Genomic DNA, 23,883 nt, shown 5'->3' with positions numbered 1-23,883 from the left:
TAATTGTGAGCAAAGAACTTTCTTCCTGACGTGCGATGATTTGCCAATGTTTCAAAGCACCGCAGTGTCGTGCCTAGTGACTACTGGCGAGGAGGACGGCAAACTTTTTTTTTTTGCCTTAAATATCAGTGGCTGGTATTGGCAGCCTTCAAGCATACGCGATACCTTGAAAAATCAGACTGATACCTGGTATCAGTACTCGCCCATCCCTAGTAATTAGGAAAGAATGTGTGAGGCGACAACATTAGCTTTTCTCTTAAATTAGTTTAATTTCTGTAGACTAAAAGTCAAGTTGACACACGCACGCACACACGCAAAAGGATCCCGGGTGGGTGCCATTTCCAGTGCTTCCATCTCGTTTTTTCTTCCATAGGAATTGTTTTGATTACGCAGTGACCACTTTTTACATCCATTTCATCTTCAGTGTGTGCAAAGTCCTCAACACACTAAATACACACACATACTAAACGCACACTAATTGGTCCCTTCATTGACGACAAACGCACGCACGCACGCCCACGTGGAGACATTCAAAGTGCCGTCAGCAGCAGGAAGTTCATAAATAGATCCGCGCATTGATTGATTGATTGACTATTGATCATCAACGTTTGTTTGCTTTCCTTCCCTGATTATATCCACACCAGCACGCAAGCTGAGATGCCATCTAAAAAGCCACCAGCCCCCATGATAAATGCTTTCAATCAAAATAAAAGTATGATAGAATGTAAGAAAAAAAAAAGGGCTGCCGTCAGCTGGAACCTGCGGGCAGGCAGGCGTGGCGTTCCGTCTTCAGTCCGGGGGTGTGGCCTGGCAGGCGAGCGGCGTGAGCGTGGCGGGGAACATCAGAACCTTGGCCTGCATGAAGGACAAGTCGGGAAGGCCGCAGATCACCTCGGCCGCCTCCGAACTCAGCTTCTCGTCCTTGCGCGGCTTCCTGAGGGAAAAGCAGTGGCACCTTTAGCTCTGACAGCATGCCAAGCACGAGCACAAACAAATGTGAAACGTGAGCAGGTTCTTGGTGGGCAATATCAGATTTCCCATAATCCGTTTAGTCCTTTTTTTCCCGCAAGAATGGAAAAATCATTTTTCCCCCCATAAAAATGTGACTTCCGATTTCAACTGATTTTTTTTTTTTTTTTGCAAAAATCCGAGTCTTCAAATCCAATTTCCAACTTTAAATCAATCCACTCCACGCCGAACATCATGTGACCAAATCCGGAAAACCGGTTAGCTGACTTCCTGGAATCCCTAAAAAGAGCATTAAACACCTGCAGCTCATTCAGAATGGTGCAGCTCGGGTTCTGACCAGAACAAACAGGTCAGAGCATATGACTCCAATTCTAAAGTCTTTACACTGGCTTCCAGTCAGCTTTAGAATAGATTTGAAAGTTCCGCGACTGGTCTATAAATCACAGAACGGTTTAGGTTCTGAATACATGAAAGAAATGCCAGCAGGGCTCGGAGATCGACAGACTCAGGTCAATAGTGTTGCACAGAGTCCAAAGCAAACATGGTGAAGCAGCATTTAGCTATTATGCTGCACACAAATGGAATACGTTGCCAACAGAAGTGACGTCAGCCCCAAGTGTGCATGTTTTTAAAAACTTCTTTTTTCCCATGCTTTTTAGAGCATTTCCACTTTTCAATGATATTTCTTGCACTGTATGCTGTTTTAATTGTATTTTGTTTCCCTTCTTTGTTTTAAATATTTATACGCTTTTTTTTTTTTTTTTTAATGTTTTTAATCATGTAAAGCACACTGAGTTCCCTTGTGTTTGAAATGTGCTATATCAATAGCTTTGCTTTCTATGCTACGCTAACGAGCAAGAGTATAGTTTGATGACATGATGGTTTGAAGCCGATCTAAATTGTCCATAGGTGTGAATGTGAGTGCAAACGGTTGTTTATATGTGCCCTGCGATTGGATGGTGACCAGTTCAGGGTGTACCCCGCCTCTCGCCCCAAGGTAGCTGGGATAGGCTCCAGCACGCCCGCAACCCTTGTGAGGATAAGCGCGACAGAAAATGGAAGGATGATGTCTGATTCGATTCACCCCCATCATAATAATCCAATTTCTTCCCAAAACTTCCCCCACAATTGTAAACAGTTTTTGGGTTGAGAAACCTATTTAAATTTTTTTTTTTCACAAACTCGATCTGAGCATTAAGCCATGATTGATGGCTAAAATGGCTGAATGTCTTGAGCCCCACCTGGTGGAGGTGCTGGTCTTGTCCACGGTGGACATGAGGCGGGCGAAGGCGTCGACCACGCGGCTGCCGGCGCCGCTGGAGTCCATCTTGGCTGTGGTCAGCTCCACCAGCTCGGGGTCCACGCCTGCAGGACACGAAAAGAGTTGCGAGGCGAGGCAGTGACGCGTCTGGGACCCTGAGCCGATCGCAGTCCGGAGAGAAAAAGAGCAGCGGTAAGAGAAAGGAGGGCACCCGTGACAGCGGCTGACCTGGAATGGCGGGCGAGCAGGACGAGCCAGAGTCGTCCACGGGACCAAAGAAGTCCAGGTTTAGCAGGAAGGAGCCGCCGCTGGCTGCGTGGAGTCCACACCACAACGACAATGAAGAGGAGGAGGAGGAGGAGGACAGCAAGGTGAAATGAAGGAGAAGGAGAAGAAGAGATTTGCCTCATCATGAGAGCAGATTTGTTTTTGCGCTTCTTTTAACGTCTTAATAACAGACAAGAAAGGAAAAGAAATAGAAAGGTGCTCAGCGGGTCTTTGCTGCTATCTGCTTGTGTTTGGAGTTGCCTGCGGCTGTTTCGGATTGTTTGGGTTGTGCTTTGATTGCGTTTGTCGAGCGTTTTTGGTTAGGGTGGTGTAATGTTCTGGTCGTGTTGGTGGGGGTGTTTGGTGATGGTGGAGTGTTTTTTGGGGTATTTTGATGGTGTTTGTGGTGATGTTTGGAAGTGTTTGATGTTTTTTTTGTTATATACAGTGGTGTCTGAGAGTGTTTCATGGAGTTTGGCTGTGTTTTTGGGATGCGTGGTGGTGGTGGTGCGTTTTGTCCACCTACCGTCCAAAGGGTTGGTAAGGCCACTGCTGCTCCAGTCAAACTGGACGGGGGGGAGAACTTCCTGTCCAGATCATCAAAAAAAAACAACCATCAGAGTGATCCTGAAACCCCAACCCAAACTCTGACCTGACCCCTCCCTGCCTACCTGGACAGCATCTGAGGGGCAGGATTTGCTGTCCGGAGCTGCCGCTGGTGCTTGTGCGATGGAGGCGATTATCTCAGCGGCCGAGATGGGCTTCACAGGCTCTTTGGTGGGCTCCAACATGCCCTGTGTACCAGGGTTATAATATTTCGGGATTTTCCATTATAGTTAGATTTTATTTCATTTTGATTTTATAAGTTGAATTAGTTTTTAAATCAGTTTTGTTAGTTTTCATTGTTTAAAAAATGCTTCATTTTAGTTTAGTTTGTATTAGTTTCAGTATAGCGTATTTGTTGAGTGTGAGATAAAAAAAAAAATTTCATCCACAAATCAAATACAGTTACTGTATAACAGTCCACAAAATTTGAAGCAGCGCCTTTTTATTGGCTGCTACCCAATGACGTCATTTCTAGGCAACACATCGTAAACGAACAACAATTCCCAAATGACTGTTCGACCCTGCTTGTTCCGTACGGCTGTACCGAAATGCATTTAAAATCAACCCTGAAAGCTCACCTATGAAATTCATTGACAGAGACGAAAACAAACGACATCTACGCTATATTTATAGTTAGTTTTAGTTACTTTTGTAAATGTAAAATGTAGTTTCAGTCAGTCAGTTTTTTTTTTTTATTATTAGTTTTTATTTTATTTCTTAAAACATTTTTTCAATTTTAATCACAATAATAATGCATTGCACTTATATAGTGCTTCTCTAGACACTCAAAGATGCTTTACAATTTCATGCATTAGTCATTCACCAGACATGCAAACACCAAAGGCATGAAAAAAGGTGACAAAACATTCCCCCGCAGACACATTTTTTTGTATTTGAACATAAATTAAGCAATCTGGAAGACTCTGAAGAGTCCAATAAGGCAAAATACACAATTTTCTTCAAGCAGAAAAACATTTATTTACACCGCTCAAGTACATGTTGATGTACAAATTTAAGATTCAAATTAAATTTGCCTCTTTTCTTTCCTTTTTTGTTTTGGCCTCCAACTTGAGCCAGGCCCATCTCCACCTGCACCTGATGCCTGCTTCAAGCTGCGCCGCACGAATAGCATGCTCCTCTTTAAGCACTCTCATTTTGGAAAATAATTGATTGAAATTATCGTCTGTTTCAGTTCATTTGTCCACTATTAGCAACTTCAGAGGCTAATCCCAAATGCATCCTCCAGGAAAATATTAAGTACAGTATTTTTCTGTTTTTATTTGCCATTTCTGAATTTGAACTTCATTCTGTGCTGTGACATAAACCCTAACATTGCTCAGTCACTTAATACATTTAACATTAACATCCGTAAACTAATTCTATAATTGTAGGTGCGTTTCCTAATTAATACAAGATGTACGAGCGGATCAGCTCTTGTCGCCGATGTTTCGTGTGCGTCGCGGTTCCGCTGGGACCGCAACCAGGACCATGACCCGCAGCACCTCAACGCAAAATTACAAGACCGGTGCAACAAATATGACACTGGCTGATCTGATGAGCAGAAATGTTGCTTAAACGTAAGAGTAACAATAGAGGATGTGGGTTGAGTAGCCAAACATTGTACTCAAGTAAGAGTAGTTACGGTACTTGACAATAATGTGACTCAAGTAAAAAGTCAAAAGTAGTCCTCCAAAAAGTTACTTGAGTAAAAAGTACACAGTCAAGTAATTACTCTAGTACTGAGCAAATGGTGAGTGTGCACAGCAAAAATTACAACAAAACATCTGCAATTTACAGCAAAGTGTTTTCTCAAGTTATAAGTTTTGTTTTTGTTCGTCTAAAAATAAACAAGTAGGGCACCATTGCCATCATGGTAACGACGACCTTCCCAACATGGTGGGCATATAGGCATGACAATCAGCCGCGCTGGCTTATCTAGTGTCAATACCTATGCCCGGGAAGCCCAATAGAAGACGACGTGTCGTTCTTGTGTCGTTCGATTGGTGAACTAGACTTAAACGTCACTGGCGCTTAAATTGGATTGGAGCAAACAGCGCCCAATGCGGAATTCGAAGTTGCAGTCTTGCGCACGAAATAGCTGATAAATAAGCAATAACTGATGAATAAAAGTGTCGAGCGACATTTAGATCATTAACAGCAGAGGCGGCGGAAGCGTTTTTTCTGGTCTCGTCAACTCCTGTGACTTATCCAAAGCAGGTCCCGAGCGCACAGGCGGAACCACAGGCCGATGCGCTCCCATATTAGTCCGTCAAGGAGTAATATTCAGAAATTACATGTGTGGAATGGATCTAGCTGCCAGCATTCAAGGAGTATGAAACACCCTATGACGACAGCGATGGCGGCGAACCCCCCACCAGGAAACTCATCGGATCTACACGATTCACGTCAATGGCCTGCTTTGAGTTCAATACGGCGAAATTCGCCGAAAGGCGACTGATTTGCATGTATAATTCACTCCTCAGTCACACCCTGCCGGTGGTGGTAACCTACGTGTGTAGCCACAGCTGCCCTGGGGCAGTCTGACAGAAGCGTGGCTGCCATTCTGCACCTACGACCCCTCAGACCACCGCCAAACATCCAACCGCATTCAATCGAAGGCAATGTGGGTTACGCGTCTTGCCCAAGAACACAACGACAACATACGCTCGGGCGGGGATACAAACCAGTGGACCCTCCGGTTGCAGAGCGTACTCTTAGCACTCTTAAGAGTATGCCCTGCGTACGTATTTTGGTTTTAGTTATTTCGTTAGTTTTCGTTTACTATAATAACCTTACTGTGGATACAACTCGTGGGAAAGAACAAAAAAAAGAAAACAAAAAAATAAAAAGAAAAACAACATTTTGAGGACAAGGACGCCTGAAGGTCACTCACCAGGCTGGCGGCGTAGACGGGCACGATGAGCGGCTGCTTCTTCTGTCCCGTGAACAGCTGAAAGTACCAAAGATTCATATGCAATCAAGATCAAATGAGTTAAAACGTAAAAGGCTTAAAGCGCCATTTAGACAAAAATAGAGCCACACCTACCAGCAGACAACAACTACTGCGTAAAACGTATCGAAAATAAAGGTTGAATTGCAAAAATGAGGTCCATAAAAGTCCATACTTCAGCTTTAAAAACTCCTCCCGAAGTTAGACATCATATAGCACGTTGCCATTCGCTTTGTCACCAGTGCTCCCTTGAACAGTCACCACTGTGATCTGTACGCCCTGCGTTAATCTCTTCACTCACACAAGACAAGGTCACTGGTCCATGTTTATCTATAAAACACTCAATGGCAAGAGCCCACCCTATCTTGGCACTCTGATCACCATACATACCACCACCCACACTCGCTGTTCCGGCAGTTTTATAAACATCTTCTCACACAAAGTCCACACTACTTTTGGTCGATTGCGGTAGAAAATTGAAAAGACAAACACTTTGCAACAAACAATAAAACTCATATTCATCCCAATCCCATCATGATCACTGTACCTGTATTTAGCCTATGCACCTTTTTTCACCATGTGACGTCGCGTAATGCATGATGTAAAAATGTAATTATATCATATAGAGTAAATATGTAACTATATTACATTGTACAGTTTGTTGCCAAAGTATTTGTATCTGTTTTATTTTGCCGTTTTATTCTGCTGTGTGCAGAGTCTGCTAAATCGGCATTGCAAATGAAAATGTGTTTTCAATTGCCTTACCTCATTAAATAAAGGTTAAATAAATACGCATATGAGTTTGGAGAAGAACAACTAGAAAAAAATGGCACAAACTCCAAAATAACTCCACGTTTTCTTCAGATGCTAATCACATGTCCAAATACATTTGTCTATATTGTGACTCATTAACCAATGTAAGTGACAGAGTAGACAGTTTCCCACATATACATTTGTGATTGGCCGCCACAAATAAATTTTGGCCACCACAAATAGATTTTGGCTTTTGCTCTGCGGAAATTGTGCCTCAATGTGCTCCTTTTCTGTGTCTGGTAATGACCCATACCACAAATTTCCTTTCTGATAAGATACTGAAAATACAGTCCCTCAAATGTCTTAAGTATCAATATTTAATTTTGAGAAGAACCATCGTCATTTAAGACAGTATCGATCCTTCCCCACACCAGTGACGCCGCTCCAGCCGGCGCAGAACAGCGTCTCGTCACAGCACACACTGTGCCGTTTTTGTTTGTATTTGTAATATTGCCAAATATTGTACTCAAGTAAGAATAGTGTTACTTTACAATACACATGACAAGTAAAAAGTAATCCTCCAAATAATTAATTCAGTATGAGTAAGAAGGTATGCCAGCCGCCAGATACCCACCACCACAAATAGATTCCGGTCCTGTGGGAAACACTGGGAGTATAATAGAGTAAAAGACAGTAGAATGAAGTAAATGAGGGTAGCGTAGACTAGAGTTAAATAGAGCAGATCAGAATAGACTAGAGCAGAATAAACTAAAGTAGGGTTCAGTAGACTAGAGAAGAATAAAGTAGAATGGTAGATCCGAGTTCAGTAGACAAGAGTAGAATACAGTACATTGTATTATAGACAAGAATAGAGTAGGGATCAGTAGATTACAGTATAATAGACTATAGTAGAATGAAGCAGAATAGAGAAGAATAAAGTAGAATACAGCAGAATAGACTAGAATTCATTCAAAAAGTAGACTACAGGAAAACTGAGAAGACTAGCGTAGAACAGATTAAAGAGTACAGCAGAACAGAGTAGGGTTCAGTAGGACTATAATGGACTTGAGTAGAGCAGAGTTGTACAAGTAGCGTACGCTAGAGTAGAATACGGTAGACTAGAGTAGGGTCCAATTAATAGACGACAGCAGAATTGAGTAGGGTTCGGTAGACCAGAGTAGACTAGACGCAAGTAGAATAAAGCAGAGTTGACCAGAGTAGAGCAGAATAAAGTACACTAGAGTAGGGTTCAAAGGTCTCGCGTAGAATAAAGACTAGACTAGCGTAGCATAGACTAGGGCAGATTAAAATACAAGACTAGAGTAGACGAGCAGTGTTGAGTGCAGTCTCACAATGTTCCGCGTGTCGATGCCGAGGCAGCCGAGCAGAGTTTTGTTGCAGTAGGAGCCCCCCCACTGGTGTCTGAGGCCCACTGCCTCGTGGATGTCTTGAAGTTGCGACCACACGCCGCCATGGAGCGCGCTACACAAACACAAATAACAACATGACACACTAGTCTAAAAAGCCGGCCATTAGCTTGTTCTTCCTCATTTGGACTCCACCTGCTGACGTCCGCCCGGGCCTCCACAAGCGTCTTGAGCGACACCACCTGCTCCTCCACAGCAGGGGAGGGGCCTGTGGCCTGAGGGAAGCTCATCTCCAACAACTTCTCCACTCGACTCCACGGCGCCTCCTGCAGACATGCCACAGAAGCGCAAGCAGGCGCGTGAAGACGACACGCAGGAAGCAGACTGGACGCCTACTGACTTTGGAATGTCAGTCAACCGCTCACATTCCAATGGATGGAGTCATGTGACCCACTTACTGCATTACGACTCATTTTAAAGGGAAATATGATTGAAAATAACTTTCTTGCTCCTGCTCACCCATCAAGTGTGAAATTTAATAATTTACAACAAAACATCTGCAATTTACAGCAAAGTGTTTTCTCAAGTTATAAGTTTTGTTTTTGCAAAACTGGCGGAACCAGTGGGGCACAAGTCCCCCACCTTTTTGGCCTGCCTTTGCTGTGCCCCTTTGCTCCTTTTACCACATATGTTTTTACAACCTTTTTTTATTGCACCGGGTGGTGCCTGAGCATAATTATGCATTATTTTGGAAAATGTAAGTAGCTAAGGTTACAGAACTTGACCCATGAGCATTTTCTTTTGCAATGACGTTTTCTGCTCATGAGCTTTTTGTGAGTGTTTACATACCTGGTTAATTCAATTATTCAGTTAATTTAATTATTTTCCAAATGGTTTTGTACAATATCATGAAACTCGTACATTTTTATTGGTGCTATATTTAGTTGTATCTGCTACATTTTGCTAATGGATTAAAGCAGTGGTTCTCAAAGTTTTGACACTAAGTACCACATAAAAAAATACTTAGCCCTCCAAGGTACCACCAGCATGACCAAAATTAAAACACAGTAATGCAAAGTTTAAAGGGAACCCTGAATCTAATGACAAATACTTCTTAAAATACAACCACTGACCTCTACTTTTGAAATACACTGTCACACACACACACACATAGACACACATACAGTGGGTACAGTAAGTATTGAGACCACCTTAAATTTTGCACTCTGTTATATTGCAGCTAAAATCATTTTTCTTTTTTTCCCCTCATTAATGTACACACAGCACCCCATATTGACAGAAAAAAATGGAATTGTTGAAATTTGTGCAGATGTATTCAAAAATAAAAACTGAAATATCACACAGCCATAAGTATTCAGACCCTCTGCTGTGACACTCATGTTTAACTCGGGTGCTATTTAACAGTTCTGTCAGGTTGGATGGTGAATGTTGGTGGACAGCCATTTTCAGGTCTCTCCAGAGATGCTCCATTGGGTTTAAGTCAGGGCTCTGGCTGGGCTATTCAAGGATAGTCACGGAGTGGTGCTGAAGCTACTCCGTTATTTTAGCTGTGTGCTTAGGGTCATTGTCTTGTTGGAAGGTGAAAATCGGCCCAGTCGGAGGTCGTGAGCACTTCGGAGAAGGCTTTTGTCCAGGATATCCCTGTACTTGGCCGCATTCATCTTTCCTTCAATTACAACCAGTCGTCCTATCCATACAGCTGAAAAATACCCCCACAGCATGATGCTGCCACCACCATGCTTCACTGTTGGGACTGTATTTGACAGGTGATGAGCAGTGCCTGGTTTTCTCCACACATACTGCTTAGAATTAAGCCCAAAAAGTTCTATCTTGGTCTCATCAGACCAGAGAATCTTATTTCTCACCATCTTTGAGTCTTTTAGCAAACTCCATGCGTCTTTCATGCGTCTTGCACTGAGGAGAGGCTTCCGTCGGGCCACTCTGCCATAAAGCCCCGACTGGTAGAGGGCTGCAGTGATGGTTGACTTTTTAGAACTTTTCTCCCATCTCCTGACTGCAACTCTGGAGGTCAGCCACAGTGATCTTTGGGTTCTTCTTTACCTCTCTCACCAAGGCTCTTCTCCCCCGATTGATCTGTTTGGCCGGACGGCCAGCTCTTGTAAAGGTTCTGGTCATCCCAAACGTCTTCCATTTAAGGATTATGGAGGCCACTGTGCTCTTAGGAACCTTAAATCAAGCAGGGATTTTTTTGTAATCTTGGCCAGATCTGTGCCTTGCCACAATTCTGTCTCTGAGCTCTTCAGGCAGTTTTTTTGACCTCATGATTCTCATTTGCTCTGAGATTCACTGTAAGGTCTTACATAGACAGGTGTGTGGCTTTCCGAATCAAGTCCAATCAGTATAATCAAACACAGCTGGACTCCACTGAAGGTGTAGAACCCATCTCAAGGATGATCAGAAGAAATGGACAGCACCCGAGTTAAATATATGAGTGTCACAGCAAAGGGTCTGAATACTTATGGCTGTGTGTTTTTCTTTTTTAATAATCTGCATCATCCATTGCAATAAAGCAAAAAAAAAAACAAAAATTAAAAAAAAAATAAAAATAAAAAAATTGCTGCCATCTGCCGAACTAAAGGCGACAGTTGACAGCTAAATGCACAGAAGTTTTCACTCACGTTGAAAATACATTTCCGGGTTTTAACTGCGCCGCAACGGCGACTCAAGCCATGTCAATAGTATAGAAATCCTCAGATATTGTTTGACATCAATACTTATCGATATTTATATCTAATGTGCCTGCGGATGAAAATGCAAAGCTTGTGTACCCAGCGCACGTTCAAATGAATCGTGTCAGCGAGACTAACACTCTTGCTTTTATTCTCGCCCAAGTCCTCCCTTTAGAAACCCGCTACTTCCTTAACTATTAATCTCTATTTTTATGATTTAATAAACGTGACAAAGTACTAAGTGTACAGTGTTGGCCACAGTATCCACTCAGAGCTGCGCATGTCCGATTTGCGATGTAGCTGCACAATGAATGAATGGCAAGCTGATTGACGTACACTCGCCAATCACGGGCCACAACTACGTGACATTGTCTTTGACGGAGATAGTGATGCTAACTCAGGACGCGTTTATTTTACCCGATGACTCCAGTGAACGGTCAGCTCAGCGGCGAAAATGAAAGCAGCTCTTTATACTACACTCCATGCTCCCTTCTCTCAGTCGGCTTTGCCAAACAGCCGCCAAGACGCCACCCAAAAATGACCAACTCAAGCTTCTTCACGCCCGTCATTTTCATTCTTATTGCTGGTTAATTCTTCTCGCTCTCCTGATCACACGCTGGCTCGAACTGAAAAGGCTGAAGAGCGGTCATCGCTGCCGCGGCTGCTACAGCAGCTACTGCTAAAAACACTGGTGAGCTTGGCATACGACCCCTTTTGACGTCACTAAGGAGCGACACAAACAACAACGGCGACCAATGTTGAAATAACGTTTTTGGAAAAATATATAAACCTGGAAATGATTTTCCATAGTTGTATCTTATTGTTACGTTGCTTATATTGAAAGAGATCATATAAACCAAACGTCATTACAATCGGATTTTTATTTAGTCTTCATCAAAAATGAGGTTTTATTCCTAAAAGTATATTTAATAAAACTGTCCTTAAAAGGTAATTGCAGATCAACGTTCTATAAAAACTACACCAAAATAGTTTTTTAAAAGCAGTTCTTAAAGACACAATGCAAATATACTGTACTAACAAATCAAATCCAAGCTGTACTTAGGCAGTGATTCTTCCACGTACCACTCGAGCCTAGCATGGATACCACTAATGGTACCTGCACCAAACTTTGAGAATCACTGGATTGAAGCATTCCTTTCTTCAAAATCAATTATGTGAAGAAAATGCAGGTAATCACTTGTTTATCAAAACTATAGATGGAAAACTGTGAAGTAGAAAGCAGTAAAAGTTTTATATGTTAAAGCTTTATGCATAAAACCAATACAAAATACGCATGTGAGGTGAAGCTATTATTTTTGTCAACTTGGGGTCGCCATACTCACATTCTACTTGGTAGTATCTGTGACTTTGCATGTGTGGCTTTAAAAGGCGGACCCTGGTTTGGTAAGCGACATGGAAGTCAGAAAATGAGTGTGTCAAGTTGTTGGCTGAATATAGCGGCAGGTTGTTAACTGGCCTCTCAGATGGCAACCTTGCACTTTATCTTCATTAAAAAATTTTTTTTAAAAAGTGTGAAATCAGCCCAAACTTTGGAGATTCTCCATCATTGATGCACTCGTCCCTCCTGGCTCGTGTTTACGTGAGTCAGCAGTAACTTTAGTGCGTGGACCGCAAAATAGCGAAAATTCCAGGATACATTGATACTGCAAAAAGTGAACCACAATATGGTGAGGGACAACTGTAAAGATTTTAAAGCCTTTTAACTTGATGGGGGGGGGAAAAAATCCCACTTACCATCTGTTTGCTGTTATCCTGGTCCACGGTGGAAGTTTCCGCCTGATACCACGCCTCATCGGTGGCCCCAGCAGGAGGGCTGTCGTCCTCTGAGCTGAACGCCGCCCACGATTCACCCGTCGTCAACTCAGCTTCCGCCGCTTGTGCCGCATGCTCTGCCTCTTCGAACGCGTTCCATCCTGCTTCGGCAGCAGCTGAGAAATAGGCAAAAGAGGCTCCTCCCTCGTCATTAGCATCCAATGTGGGCACGTTGAAGTCGCCAAAGTCATCGTGGGTTTGCAGCAGACACGCTTCTTGGTGGTTAAAGTCCGTAAAGGCCTGCTCGCCGAACGAGCCCGCGTCTCCGAAGTCCCCAAACTCCTCGTCCTCATCCAGCTGGCTGTGGTCAGCGGGGGTGGCATTCTCTTCCTGGAGTGGCGGAGGCGATGGCGCAGAGCCCGTCGTACTAACGTCGCCATACTCCTCCAGGGCGTCCGTGGACAAAGGACGGCCTAACGACGTCTCCGTTTCCGTCTCCGAGGTCCTCCCGTCTGACAGCAGGCTATCGCCATTGCCAGCAACGGGAGAAGAGACGCCATCGACACAGACACGGGCACCTTCCACACAGACGACGACCTCAAAACGGGGGCCATCGACGCAGACACCATCCAGACCACTGCCATCATTGCGGACACTTTCTACACTAACGGCATTGTCACTGAGATTATCGACACCATCGAGACAGTTGCCTTCAACACACGTGCCATCGACCCCATCGAGACAGATGCAATCATTGTGGACGCCATCGACACAGGCACCACCATCTGCCTGGTCGCCAGTGGCGTCAAAAGATTGGTTTGTGCAAGTTGTGACTGTGTCGTGTGCAAAGTCAGCATCCCTTCGTTTGGCGTCTGGCTGCATATCACCTGACGCAGGAAGAGGCGTGGCCTCAGAGTCAGGTCTGGTTCCGTCTGCGTACTCCGAAACGCATCCCTGGTGGACACAGTCTCCGTGCCCTGGACTGTGCATGGCACCGAGCTGGCATCCGGCGTCCGAGAAAGCAGCGAAATCAGCAAACTCTGACTCTCGACTGTCGCTGACATTACTGCGGACAAATGTTTGTGGACCCGGCTTGACGTCCGAGGCCGTGAATCCGTTGGTGATGATCTCGCCGCCTGTGACATCAGAGTCCGGTGGTCTCTTCACGTCAGACCAGTCGTGGCTTCGGACGAGCGCCGGGTGGCTTCCAGGCACCACACCGTTGGCCTTGGTCTCGCGGCACGTTACCGGCACGGTGGCGAGGCCGTTGGGGAGCTCAGGCGGCGAGGTGGCATCCAGTGCGTGCATCTGGTTGAAGGAAGCGTGTCCTGATGCGTCCAGCTCGCCGAAGCTGACACTGGACGACACGGTCGAGAAGGCGCCGAAGTCACCAAACTCGTCCTCGTCCTCCTCCTCGCCGTCCTCCATGGGCGGCGGGGACGACGAGTACAGGCGGATGACGTCGGGTTCCATGGCGACTCCTCCGTCCTGCTACACCTGCCACAAACATACAAGAAACACGTCAGTGTTGCCGAGGAAACAGTCAAAACTGTCAAACAACTTCACTTTCATCTGCTAATTAACCCATTTTTTGTACACGTACAGACAGTGTCATTTTTAAGATAATTTATGCTTTTGCTTTTTACTGAATAAGGTTTTTAACTAACAACCTAAGTTTGTGTCATGACTATAAAATAATCAATTAGGTATATTTTTTTAACCCTTCAAATTCCAGTGTTTGCACAATGTGCAGGTTGGGAAATCTAAAAAAGGACATTTTCAGTACTACCTTTTTTTTCTGATAGTTTTTTCTGGGGTTACGTTCCAGACCTCAATAAGTGATATACACGATATAGAAATACCCTATCTAAAGACACCCTAGGCATGTTTTTATAGCATTAACGGCTCTTTAAAAAAACAGCACTTAAGCTGTTATAACCCCCAAAAAAGCGTGACCCACGGCGGATTACGTAGTGTACCGCAAATAGATAGTGTTGAGGCTCAAATGAAAGCACCTTCACCGAAAATGAATCATTAAATCCAATCAAAGACGACATGAGTTTCAATTGGCCACAAAAAAGCCAAGAGGTACAATTAGATGTAAACAGTACATTATTGATATATTTAAAGTGCTGAAATTGGAAAAGACAAAACCCGACAAAAATCCCTACTCTTGGGAAGTATCATTACATTTGCATTAAAAAAAAAAAGGACAAGGTCGGTAGAATAGCATTTATTTTCACTGTAGTGCACAACAAAGTTGGAGTTTGCAAAATGTATGAATACGACTGTGTAAAGGGAATAGAAACTTGTTTTTTTTAGCAGAGTATCTGTAATTTTAAGGAAGTCAAATTTAAGACCAAGTCCATTTAAGCAAATGTAAAACTTTTAGGTTAAGGAGATCTTTAGATTTCAGATCTTTTTTCCTGTTTGCTGATGTGATGAGAGTTTCATTTTATCTGCAGGACTTGATTAATTCATCTTGACATGACAAAGAAAACATTTATTTTTTTTCCATGTCACTCCGAGCAAATGTAATACTTTTCTGACCCCTTTTCCCCCTCTATGGACTGATGTGATGTTAGTTTGAGTTTATCTGGTCTTGCTGTCTTCATGCTAACTCAAGAAGACGGTTCAATCGCTTTGAATAAGTCATTTGTCTCTGGTCAATACAAGTGACACCTTGACGACCGCCTTTAAGAACCACTTAAACCCCGGTTACAGTAAGGTTTGCCCACTTTTTCCCTCGCTCTTTGCTCATCTGTCACGTTTGTTTGTGCTGGGAGGCTAACGAGCTAACATGCTAGCAGTGGCTGTCGGTAGCTCCAAAACTGACAACTTTGTCCCGAGTTAAACTTGACACGGGCAACATTACAGGCAGATATACAACCAGTGGTAATGCTGTACATGTTTTAAAGTGAGCTCATTTGACAAGAAGCGCAAAAGTACGTTCCAATCGGACAGAACGAACGGTTAACATTAGTACGTAGCCCATAGCTGACGAAAATGAGCTTTTTCCATTTACGCTTTTATTCCTCGGCGACAACAAACCTTCTTATATATGACTTAAAAGTGTTCTAAGGAGGAAATTACATGACATACAAGTGTCGTCGAGAGCGTCAAATAGCAGCGAGCGGGTTAGTTAGCATCAGCCGCGGCTAACTGCGAAGCTAACCGGAGCGAAGCCACAAGCAGGCAAGCATTTGACAGCAGGTGTCAGCTCCTTCTTCTTGCGGAAAAGAACAACAAATAAACTCCTCTTTTTTACGCACCTTGACGCGCCCGGCGAGAGCTTCCATGACGTGGGGGGGGGGGGCAGAGAGACAGACAGAGCGCCCGGTCTTCCAAAAAAGGGGTCAGCGAGCGAGCGAGCGGGACCGGAGAAGCTGAAAAGTGTAGCCCGAAGTGAAGCTTGTGCGAGCCGGCCGGTGGAGCTTGGCTATGGGGGGGGGGGGGGGAAGGAGGACGGAGGAGGTCGCCTATGACGACGATGGATAGACCGGCCTGTCTCTCAGTCTCCCGGCATGCACCGGGCGCCCACACAAACGCCACAGTGGCGACTAAAGTAGGATAAGAAAAGCTGAGGTACGAAAAAGAAGTAGGACAAAGAAAGTATAAGAAACTGGGATAAGAAAACCCGAAGAAAAGGAGTGTTAGAGGAAAAAGTGAAGTAGTGATCATAAAAAGTAGAAGAAAAGCATGTATAAGAATTCGAACAAACGCAGGGATAAGAAAAAGTAGACAAAAAGGAGGGATGAAAAAAGTTCGCAAAAGTAAACTTCACTTTATTGATATAGTGCGTCCACAACTGCCGCAGCTGTAACAAAGCACCTTACACAAAACAGTAACAATAATACAATCACACATAAACTAACAAATCTCCTTCTTCAGTCAAAATACACCATAGCTCCCTGCACATTTGCCATACAGGAGGTGCAGAGTTTTGAAGCTGTTACAGTATAGAAAGAGGAGAGAGTGAAGTCTCAAATGGCCAATCTGAGGGCGCAGGGATGATACTGTAAATAGTACAGTACAGTACAGATACAACATACATGAGAATTTGAGTGGTTTGAACGTAAATAAGGCGTACATGAATGTGACGTAACTGCAACGTAGACAGCCCGCGCTCCCAGCTTGAATGCAGCCCACTGAGTAGTCGTTTTTTTTTTAAAGCTGAAGGATGGGCCAGCTCATTAATTGTATTAACAATTAAATACGTTAATGAGATTAATTAATTAATAAAAAGCGACCCACTACGTTTCTCAATCTGTATTTGAAAATATGTATTTTATTATTTATCATTGTCATTATAATGGATCAACCTTTTTTTTTTTGGTTCGAATACATCACTTAAATGTGTAAAATATTTTTATCTTAGAATGAAAAAAAATCGAACTCAATGTATTTTCAATGTACAATTACAATGAATTAACCAAATATGTGAAATAAATAAAACTGTTGGTGGCACGGTAGACAGACTGGTTAGCACATCTGCCTCACAGTTCTGAGGACCGGGGTTCAAATCCCGGCCCCGCCTGTGTGGAGTTTGCATGTGCTCCCCGTGCCTGCGTGGGTTTTCTCCGGGTACTCTGGTTTCCTCCCACATTCCCAAAACATGCATGGTAGGTTAACTGAAGACTCTAAATTGCCCGTAGGTGTAAATGCGAGTGGGAATGGTTGTTTGTTTATTTGTGCCATGCGATTGGCTGGCGACCAGTTCAGGGTGTACCCCGCCTCTCGCCCGAAGATAGCTGGGATAGGCTCCAGCCCGCCCGCGACCCTTGTGCGGATAAGCGGTACGGCAAATGGATGGATGGAAATAAAACTGTTAAATGTATATGTAAAATCGATTATAATCATGAATTTATTTAAATTGTTTTTTATTTCATGTAATTAAGCAATTATTCAATGAAAATGTTTTACATAACTCACAATGTAGCAGCATAAACATTGATTGGTCAGAAACAATAGCATGAAGAAAAAAACAATACTGTACATGAAAACTGTAGTCATATCATCTTTCATCAATGACTGATCTTATTTACAGAATAACACCAGGTAGCCATGTTGTGAATTGCATGATTACAAATATTCATAAACAGCACACATCATTGTTTTTACAATGAGAATGACATTTATAAAGGCAATAAAATATTTAAAAATAGTGTATTTATCTAGCACTATACGACTGTATACGCACATATCTATAGTTAACCGTATGGATCATTTAATAGGTACAGTGAAGGGCAACATCCTCATATTAGCACACGACAACATGCATGACTAACATGACAATTTGACGCATTGTTTGACATTTGGCGGCACGGTGGACGACTGGTTAGAGCGTCTGCGTCACACAAAGACAATTACACGTGTATTTAAAACAATAACATGGCCTGACAAAAACTGGGAAACGCCATAGACGGGCTAACAAATAGTGAAAGCTTATGTATGTGGCAGTATAATAATGCTTCAAGCAGCAAATGTAGTGAGATAATATCACAATACTCATAGGCATATATATATGTTTGTCCTCTGCAAAGAATGACAAATATTACTGTGGTTTACCGAGGAATGAGGAGTCTCTATGTCTATCGTACGTCTGCATTACCCGGTAACCAAGGCGCTCACACCAGAAGGAGCAGCACAATGTCCTTTGAATTGAAGCAAAAAGTGTGACCGTCTAATTCTTTACATTCTATTTAATGATATCATTACTGTATGATTTTAAAATGTTTCCATTCATTTTAATGGGGAAAGATGATTCAAGATATGAGCATGGTCACAGAAGGAGTTCAACTTGTACCTCGAGGCACCACTGTATGTTCAAACCTTGAAATATTGTCAAATAGGTGACCTTTGTGAGGCCAACATGTAGCCCCCTAGCATGGTGACAAAGGTCAAAATAAGGTCGAGGGTGTGAGCATATGACCCAAACAGAAATCAGCTGTAGCTTACCGCGTTAAAGAGGTGGTGTACCTAATCAAATGGCCAGGGGTGTGTCCGGAGCCATTGCCAATGTCAATGTCCATGTCAATGTCAATGTCAATGTCCATGTCCTCCCTCAGCGGCGGCACCGCCTTCAGCCCAGCTTGGTGATGGCGATGCTGCCTTTGATCCACAGCGTGTCCACCAGGTGGAGTGGTGCCACTCGGTGTTGGAAATCAAAAAGCTTCTGCCCGTCCACAAAGACTCGAAAGCGTCCCAACTCACACTGAACTTCCATCTGGAGACAAACACACACACGCCGCACAACACACACACACATGTATACAGAAGCAATATATACAGTGTGTGTATATATATATATCACAGAATTACTGAGACCCTAATTTAAATCCTTTGTTTAAATCCTATTTTGAAACCCTAACCCTGACTTGAAAACCTAAACTAGGTTTGAAATCCTAAATTTAAACCTCAATCCCAGTTTAAAACTGTAACTTTGAGTTGAAACCCGAATTTCAAACCATAACACAGGCTTGAAACCCTAGTTTGAGACCACAAACCTTGTTTAAAACCCTAACCCTGGCTTGAAACCCTACTTTGAAACCCTAACCTTATTTAGAAACCCTAAATTGATACCTTAACCTTTGTTTACAATCATAATTTTAAACCCTAACGTTGTCTTAAAAATCTAACGCTGTTTTGAAAACCTATCCCAGACTTGAAATAACATACTTCCTTGACACCAATGGATATTTTACTATTAGCCAGGGCTGTGGCCCCATCTAGTGGCTGTGAGGAATACGTGAGTGTCAGCAAGCCTACCTTGAAGGGTTGCCCTCGAATGAAAGGAAAGAAGGGGACGGCGCTGTCGGCGCGGCTCCATGCGCCGGCCACGCAGGCCCGACGCAGCACTTGGTGCTGCCCCCCCCCAAAGCACACGCACATCTCCAGGGCGACATGTGGCGGGGGCTCCCCGTCCTGCGTACACCGCCCACACGTCAAGGCCACGTAGAACCTGGTGCAAATACAATGCACAAACAGGAAATGAGGAAAAATAGCACCGTTTTTTAAATTATTTTTTTAATAAAAACATACAGTAATGACATCATGAAATAAAATGTAAACAATTAAACAGTTTTTCTCACTTTTTGCTTCAATTCAGAAGGACATCTTGGCCACAGACATACGGATATACCTAGGGTTGGGCATCAAGAATCGAGAACTGACTGGAACCGGGACTAACTTTATAGTTCTCCCGGAATCGTTCAAATTTTAACATTTCGGTTCCCAGTTTTGATGCCGACAGTCCGCTGACCACAAAGAAGAAAGTGACGAAAACCAACGAAGAAGAACATGCACGAAGACGTGCTAGTGCCCAACGGCGGTGGCGAACAAAAGTGTGTCAACTTTGTTTAAAAAAAAAAAAAAAAAAAAAAAAAAAAAAAGACCAGCCGTCTCAGTGCAACACTTGGAATAAGATTATATTGTACAAAGGAGAAGTCGCTGATGGTGTAGTGGTACACTTGCCTGACTTTGGTGCAGGCAGCGTGGGTTCACTTCCCACTCAGTGACAGTGTGAATGTGAGTGCGAATGGTTGTCTGTGTCTATATGTGCCCTGTGACTGAGTGGCGACCAGTTCAGGGTGTAGTCCGCCTTTCGCCTGATGTCTGCTGGGATAGTCTCCAGCGCCCCGCCACCCTAACCAGGATAAGTGGTGTTGAAAATGGATGGATGTACAAAGGAGGCTTTCGCGATGTCACGAAGTCTGACGTGCTCCCTCCTGCTCTAAACCTCAGCCTACACCGCATGGAACTGCAGTGAAGTCAAATTGGGTGAAACAATCAAATACGTCTGTGCCAACATTGGGGCAGCTTCCAAGTTAAACGGTTGGTTTTTAGCGTTTAGTCTTCAAACCAACGAAAGAGGCGATGACAGAAAAAAAAAAAAATGTAATTAGTTTGCACCACATTTAGTTATTTCTAGGTTATGTATTAATTTCATGGTTTTTACTTGTCAGGATGGGAGTCCACGACGCCCACGATGACCACCTTCCTCCCCGGGTGCAACCCACCCGTGATGTGACCCCGGAAAGGAACTGCCTGGACTCGGGCGAGCGTCGGCACGCGCGCACACACACGCACACGCACACACACACACACACACACAATTGTTTGGTTCAGTTCTTGTATTCATGAATGTTTGTGTTTTGTTGCTTTTTTTGTGTTCAGTCAGTACCAGGTTGGTCCGTGTGTCCTGCTCACTGTTGTTGCTGATGCTCGCTTTGGCCTCATCGCCATCAATTTTCCATTTCTGGGAAGAGACAAAATGCACGTGTTTTTTTTTTTTCCCCTTGTCCATACAGAGACCACTACACAGACAACACTTCAACTTTCTACCCTACTATGCGCGATCTGCGGAACGTCACGTGACTAAACCCAGAAAACAGGCGTGATGGCTTCTTGTGTATGCTGCGGTAATGAGCATGACTTGGAGTAATGACATGATGGTTTGGAGCCAAACTTGCTAAAATGTCGTTTTCTTTATGTGTTTATATGTTTAGGTGTCTTCGGACAAGAGTTAAATACATGCATATCATTTATTTCTACCAGGGCTGTCCAAACATTTTCCCCAGAGGGCCATAGAAAAATCTATGGAGCTACGTTGGCATTCTTTAACTTTAATTTATTACACACACTAAAACCAGTCCATCAAGAAATTATATAGTAGAGATATTTGTAAAAACTGCTGCATCACAGGAGTCTATTAAAGGTGAGGGGCAAATAGTTTAGGATTTTTCAGGATTTTGAGGTGGCCCACTGCCCCCTACCTTCTAGAATAGGGCCACCCCAACACTGAGCAGCTCCCGAATCTCATCTCCACAGTCAGAACCAGAACAAGAGCAAACTGTAGTACTCTGAAAAATTTGAAAGCAGTCACTCGAGGTTTATCAGTGTGATATGTTCACAAATTGGAGCTTGGCACAGACCATTTTTGCTTCTGATACTGAATTATCTTTATTCATCAGGGCATTATGAAGAGCAATTTGTTTAGAATTTTAGTAATAAATTGATTATTTGCAGCTTTGCATAGCTAGAAAAGCTCCCTATAAAACCAATGACAGTGTTGGGGAGTAACTAATTACAATATTACATCATTTAAGAACAGAATTTTTGTAATTGTAATCCATCATACATTAATGGGAGAAAATGTAATTAAATTAGTTACTTTTGGATATTTCCATCACTATTGAAGTTACTTTTGAAAAAAAAAATCACCACAAAAGCTCAGATTTTTTTTTTTTTTAATGTTACTTCCTCCTTCTAAAGCCCACACTTGTGATTGGCTCTTCGGTCATGTGCCATCCTGCAGTAGTCTAAAACATGACATAAACTGGGATTGAGGTTTAAATTTAGGATTTCAAACCTAGTTAAACATAAACATGACCAGTTATTTAAATAAATAAAAACATTTGAAAGTCAAATACCTGATTAAAACTGTAACTTGGGTTTGAAACCCTACTTAAGCCCCATCCTTACCTGTAACCCTATCCATATTTCGAAACCCCAATTTCACACCTTAACCCTTGTTTAATACCCGAACATTGTCTTGAAAATCTAACCCGGGCTTGAAACCCTAACCCTATCTTGACCACCTAACCCAAGTTTAAAACCCTAACTTGAAACTCCAATACCTGTTTAAAAAAGTATAACATAGGCTTGAAACCCTAACCCTGTCTTGACCACCTAACCCAAACTTGAAACCCTAACTTGAGACTTCAATACCTGTTTAAAAAAGTGTAATTTAGGCTTGAAACCCTCCGTAAAAACCTAAAACATTGTTGAAAACTCTCAGCCTGGCTTGTGTGACGTATACTTAAAACTCTCATTTGAAACCCTAACGTTGTCTTCAGGGAAAGTCAACACTTACTAGCTCGTGTTCACCAAAGTTGCGCATTTCAGTAGTTCATAAAATAAAAGTTGCTGTCATTAGCAGAAGCAATTCATATGCAAAAGTATTCATTCATTTCGAGCAATCTGCAAGGTAAATGTGCTTTTATTTTGGGTCACCGATAGCGGAAGTGCCACTGCCTTCGTTGCCAGACGGCGTCAACTTGACGCCTGGCCAAAGTTGTCGATGTCGTCCAAAGCGACGAACGCGAACGACGTGTTACGATATAGTTGTCCAGATAGTTGCGGTGAGCGTTTCCAACTTTTACCTTCCTCTCGCGCGTCGTTACGCTCTGCTCAGCGGCCATGTTGGAACTCCAGGAAGCACGCGCGCGCACCGGAAGTGCACGTGCTTCTTGGAGTTCCAACATGGCACCTGTTTCTCAGCGTGGGGTTGACGTCATCATTCAAGAATGGAGGAGGTCTTCACGGTCAGGCAGTCTTGGCAAAATGACTTTGGAAACAAAGTCATTTTGCCAATTTCATGTTACCCTGTTTAAAGTGTAAGAGTAGTGTAACTATTTCAATTACTTTCTCAAAATAAAATACTTTTTTATTACATTTTGATTAATTTTCTCAATTTAAAATGACTGCATCAACAGGACCCTCGGATGATTCCTTGAAAAAAAGTGGATTAAAACCATATATCATTATTTTAGAATTAACCACATATTTTGTTCTTTACACAAATAAAAACTGATAACAAAACATGAACTATAAATACATTATAAACATTTGTTGCATTATACGTGTACAGCATGTGGAAAACGACTATAGCATACAATGTTGACCTAATGACAAATTTAATCCCTAACCACCAGGCTGCGGGTCATGTGGTACCAGGCCGCACAGATAGTTTTAAAATTATATTTATATCTGCCCTGCCATTGGCTGGCGACCATTTCAGGGCGGAGGTGGGACCAAGTCATTATTTTACAAATCTCAAGTCTTTGCCCTCAAGTCGCGAGTCAAGTCCCAAGTCAAGACAGGCAAGTCCCAAGTCAAGTCCTACACTTTGAATATCAAGTCCTTTCGAGTCATTTTACCAACAAAATCAAAATATTTTTTCCATATAGATCCATCCATTTTTTACCGCTTATCCGAGGTCGGGTCGCGTGGGCAGTAGCTTTAGCAGGGACGCCCAGACTTCCCTCTCCCCAGCCACTTCATCCAGCTCTTCCGGGGGGATCCCGAGACGTTCCCAGGTCAGCCCAAAGACATAGTCTCTCCAGCGTGTCCTGGGTCATCCCCGGGGTCTCCTCCCAGTGGGACGTCCCCGGAACACCTCACCGGGGAGGCATCCGGGAGGCATCCGAATCAGATGCCCCAGCC

The 23,883-nt window shown here is 43.2% G+C and overlaps 2 protein-coding genes across 5 annotated transcripts; both read right to left on the bottom strand.

The window, feature by feature from the left end:
• Positions 1-234: 234 nt before the first annotated feature.
• aftpha (aftiphilin a) lies at positions 235-16,124 on the bottom strand. Of its 4 annotated transcripts, none has more exons than XM_061770119.1 (10): positions 15,930-16,123; positions 12,640-14,154; positions 8,369-8,499; positions 8,159-8,288; positions 5,997-6,053; positions 3,169-3,291; positions 3,024-3,084; positions 2,459-2,542; positions 2,211-2,334; positions 235-934 (listed from the first exon to the last, which is right to left on the bottom strand). In XM_061770119.1, exons 2-10 carry the CDS (start codon positions 14,128-14,130, stop codon positions 790-792), a joined length of 2,346 nt encoding a protein of 781 aa, XP_061626103.1. In that variant the 5' UTR covers positions 14,131-14,154; positions 15,930-16,123; the 3' UTR covers positions 235-789. The 4 variants fall into 4 exon arrangements, with proteins under 4 accessions (XP_061626103.1, XP_061626104.1, XP_061626105.1 ...); XM_061770120.1 differs by lacking the exon at positions 15,930-16,123 and adding an exon at positions 15,760-15,897; XM_061770121.1 differs by lacking the exon at positions 2,459-2,542 and having other exon boundaries at positions 2,211-2,385; positions 15,930-16,124.
• A 348-nt stretch (positions 16,125-16,472) lies between these two features.
• On the bottom strand, positions 16,473-22,929 carry LOC133476558 (galectin-related protein-like). Its single transcript, XM_061770118.1, has 5 exons — positions 22,821-22,929; positions 20,840-20,914; positions 20,615-20,703; positions 19,426-19,618; positions 16,473-18,883 (listed from the first exon to the last, which is right to left on the bottom strand). Exons 1-5 carry the CDS (start codon positions 22,920-22,922, stop codon positions 18,740-18,742), a joined length of 603 nt encoding a protein of 200 aa, XP_061626102.1. The 5' UTR covers positions 22,923-22,929; the 3' UTR covers positions 16,473-18,739.
• Between the last annotated feature and the right edge of the window lie 954 nt (positions 22,930-23,883).

This window comes from Phyllopteryx taeniolatus, chromosome 4, assembly GCF_024500385.1.
Source record: "Phyllopteryx taeniolatus isolate TA_2022b chromosome 4, UOR_Ptae_1.2, whole genome shotgun sequence".
NCBI classification, from domain to species: Eukaryota; Metazoa; Chordata; class Actinopteri; order Syngnathiformes; family Syngnathidae; genus Phyllopteryx; species Phyllopteryx taeniolatus.
Note: the sequence above shows the minus strand (reverse complement) of the source record. Positions and strands in the feature narration are given on the sequence as shown.

Coding starts and splice junctions, on each gene's coding strand:
- aftpha (XM_061770119.1), bottom strand. CDS start 14,130: ATGGAACCCGACGTCATCCGCCTGTACTCGTCGTCCCCGCCGCCCATG. Junction 3,085..3,168: donor GCCCCTCAGATGCTGTCCAG/GTAGGCAGGGAG, acceptor TGATCTGGACAG/GAAGTTCTCCCCCCCGTCCA. Junction 2,543..3,023: donor CCTTACCAACCCTTTGGACG/GTAGGTGGACAA, acceptor GACTCCACGCAG/CCAGCGGCGGCTCCTTCCTG.
- LOC133476558 (XM_061770118.1), bottom strand. CDS start 22,922: ATGTTGGAACTCCAAGAAGCACGTGCACTTCCGGTGCGCGCGCGTGCT. Junction 19,619..20,614: donor GTGGACTCCCATCCTGACAA/GTAAAAACCATG, acceptor TATTTGCACCAG/GTTCTACGTGGCCTTGACGT. Junction 18,884..19,425: donor TTCGAGGGCAACCCTTCAAG/GTAGGCTTGCTG, acceptor GTTTGTCTCCAG/ATGGAAGTTCAGTGTGAGTT.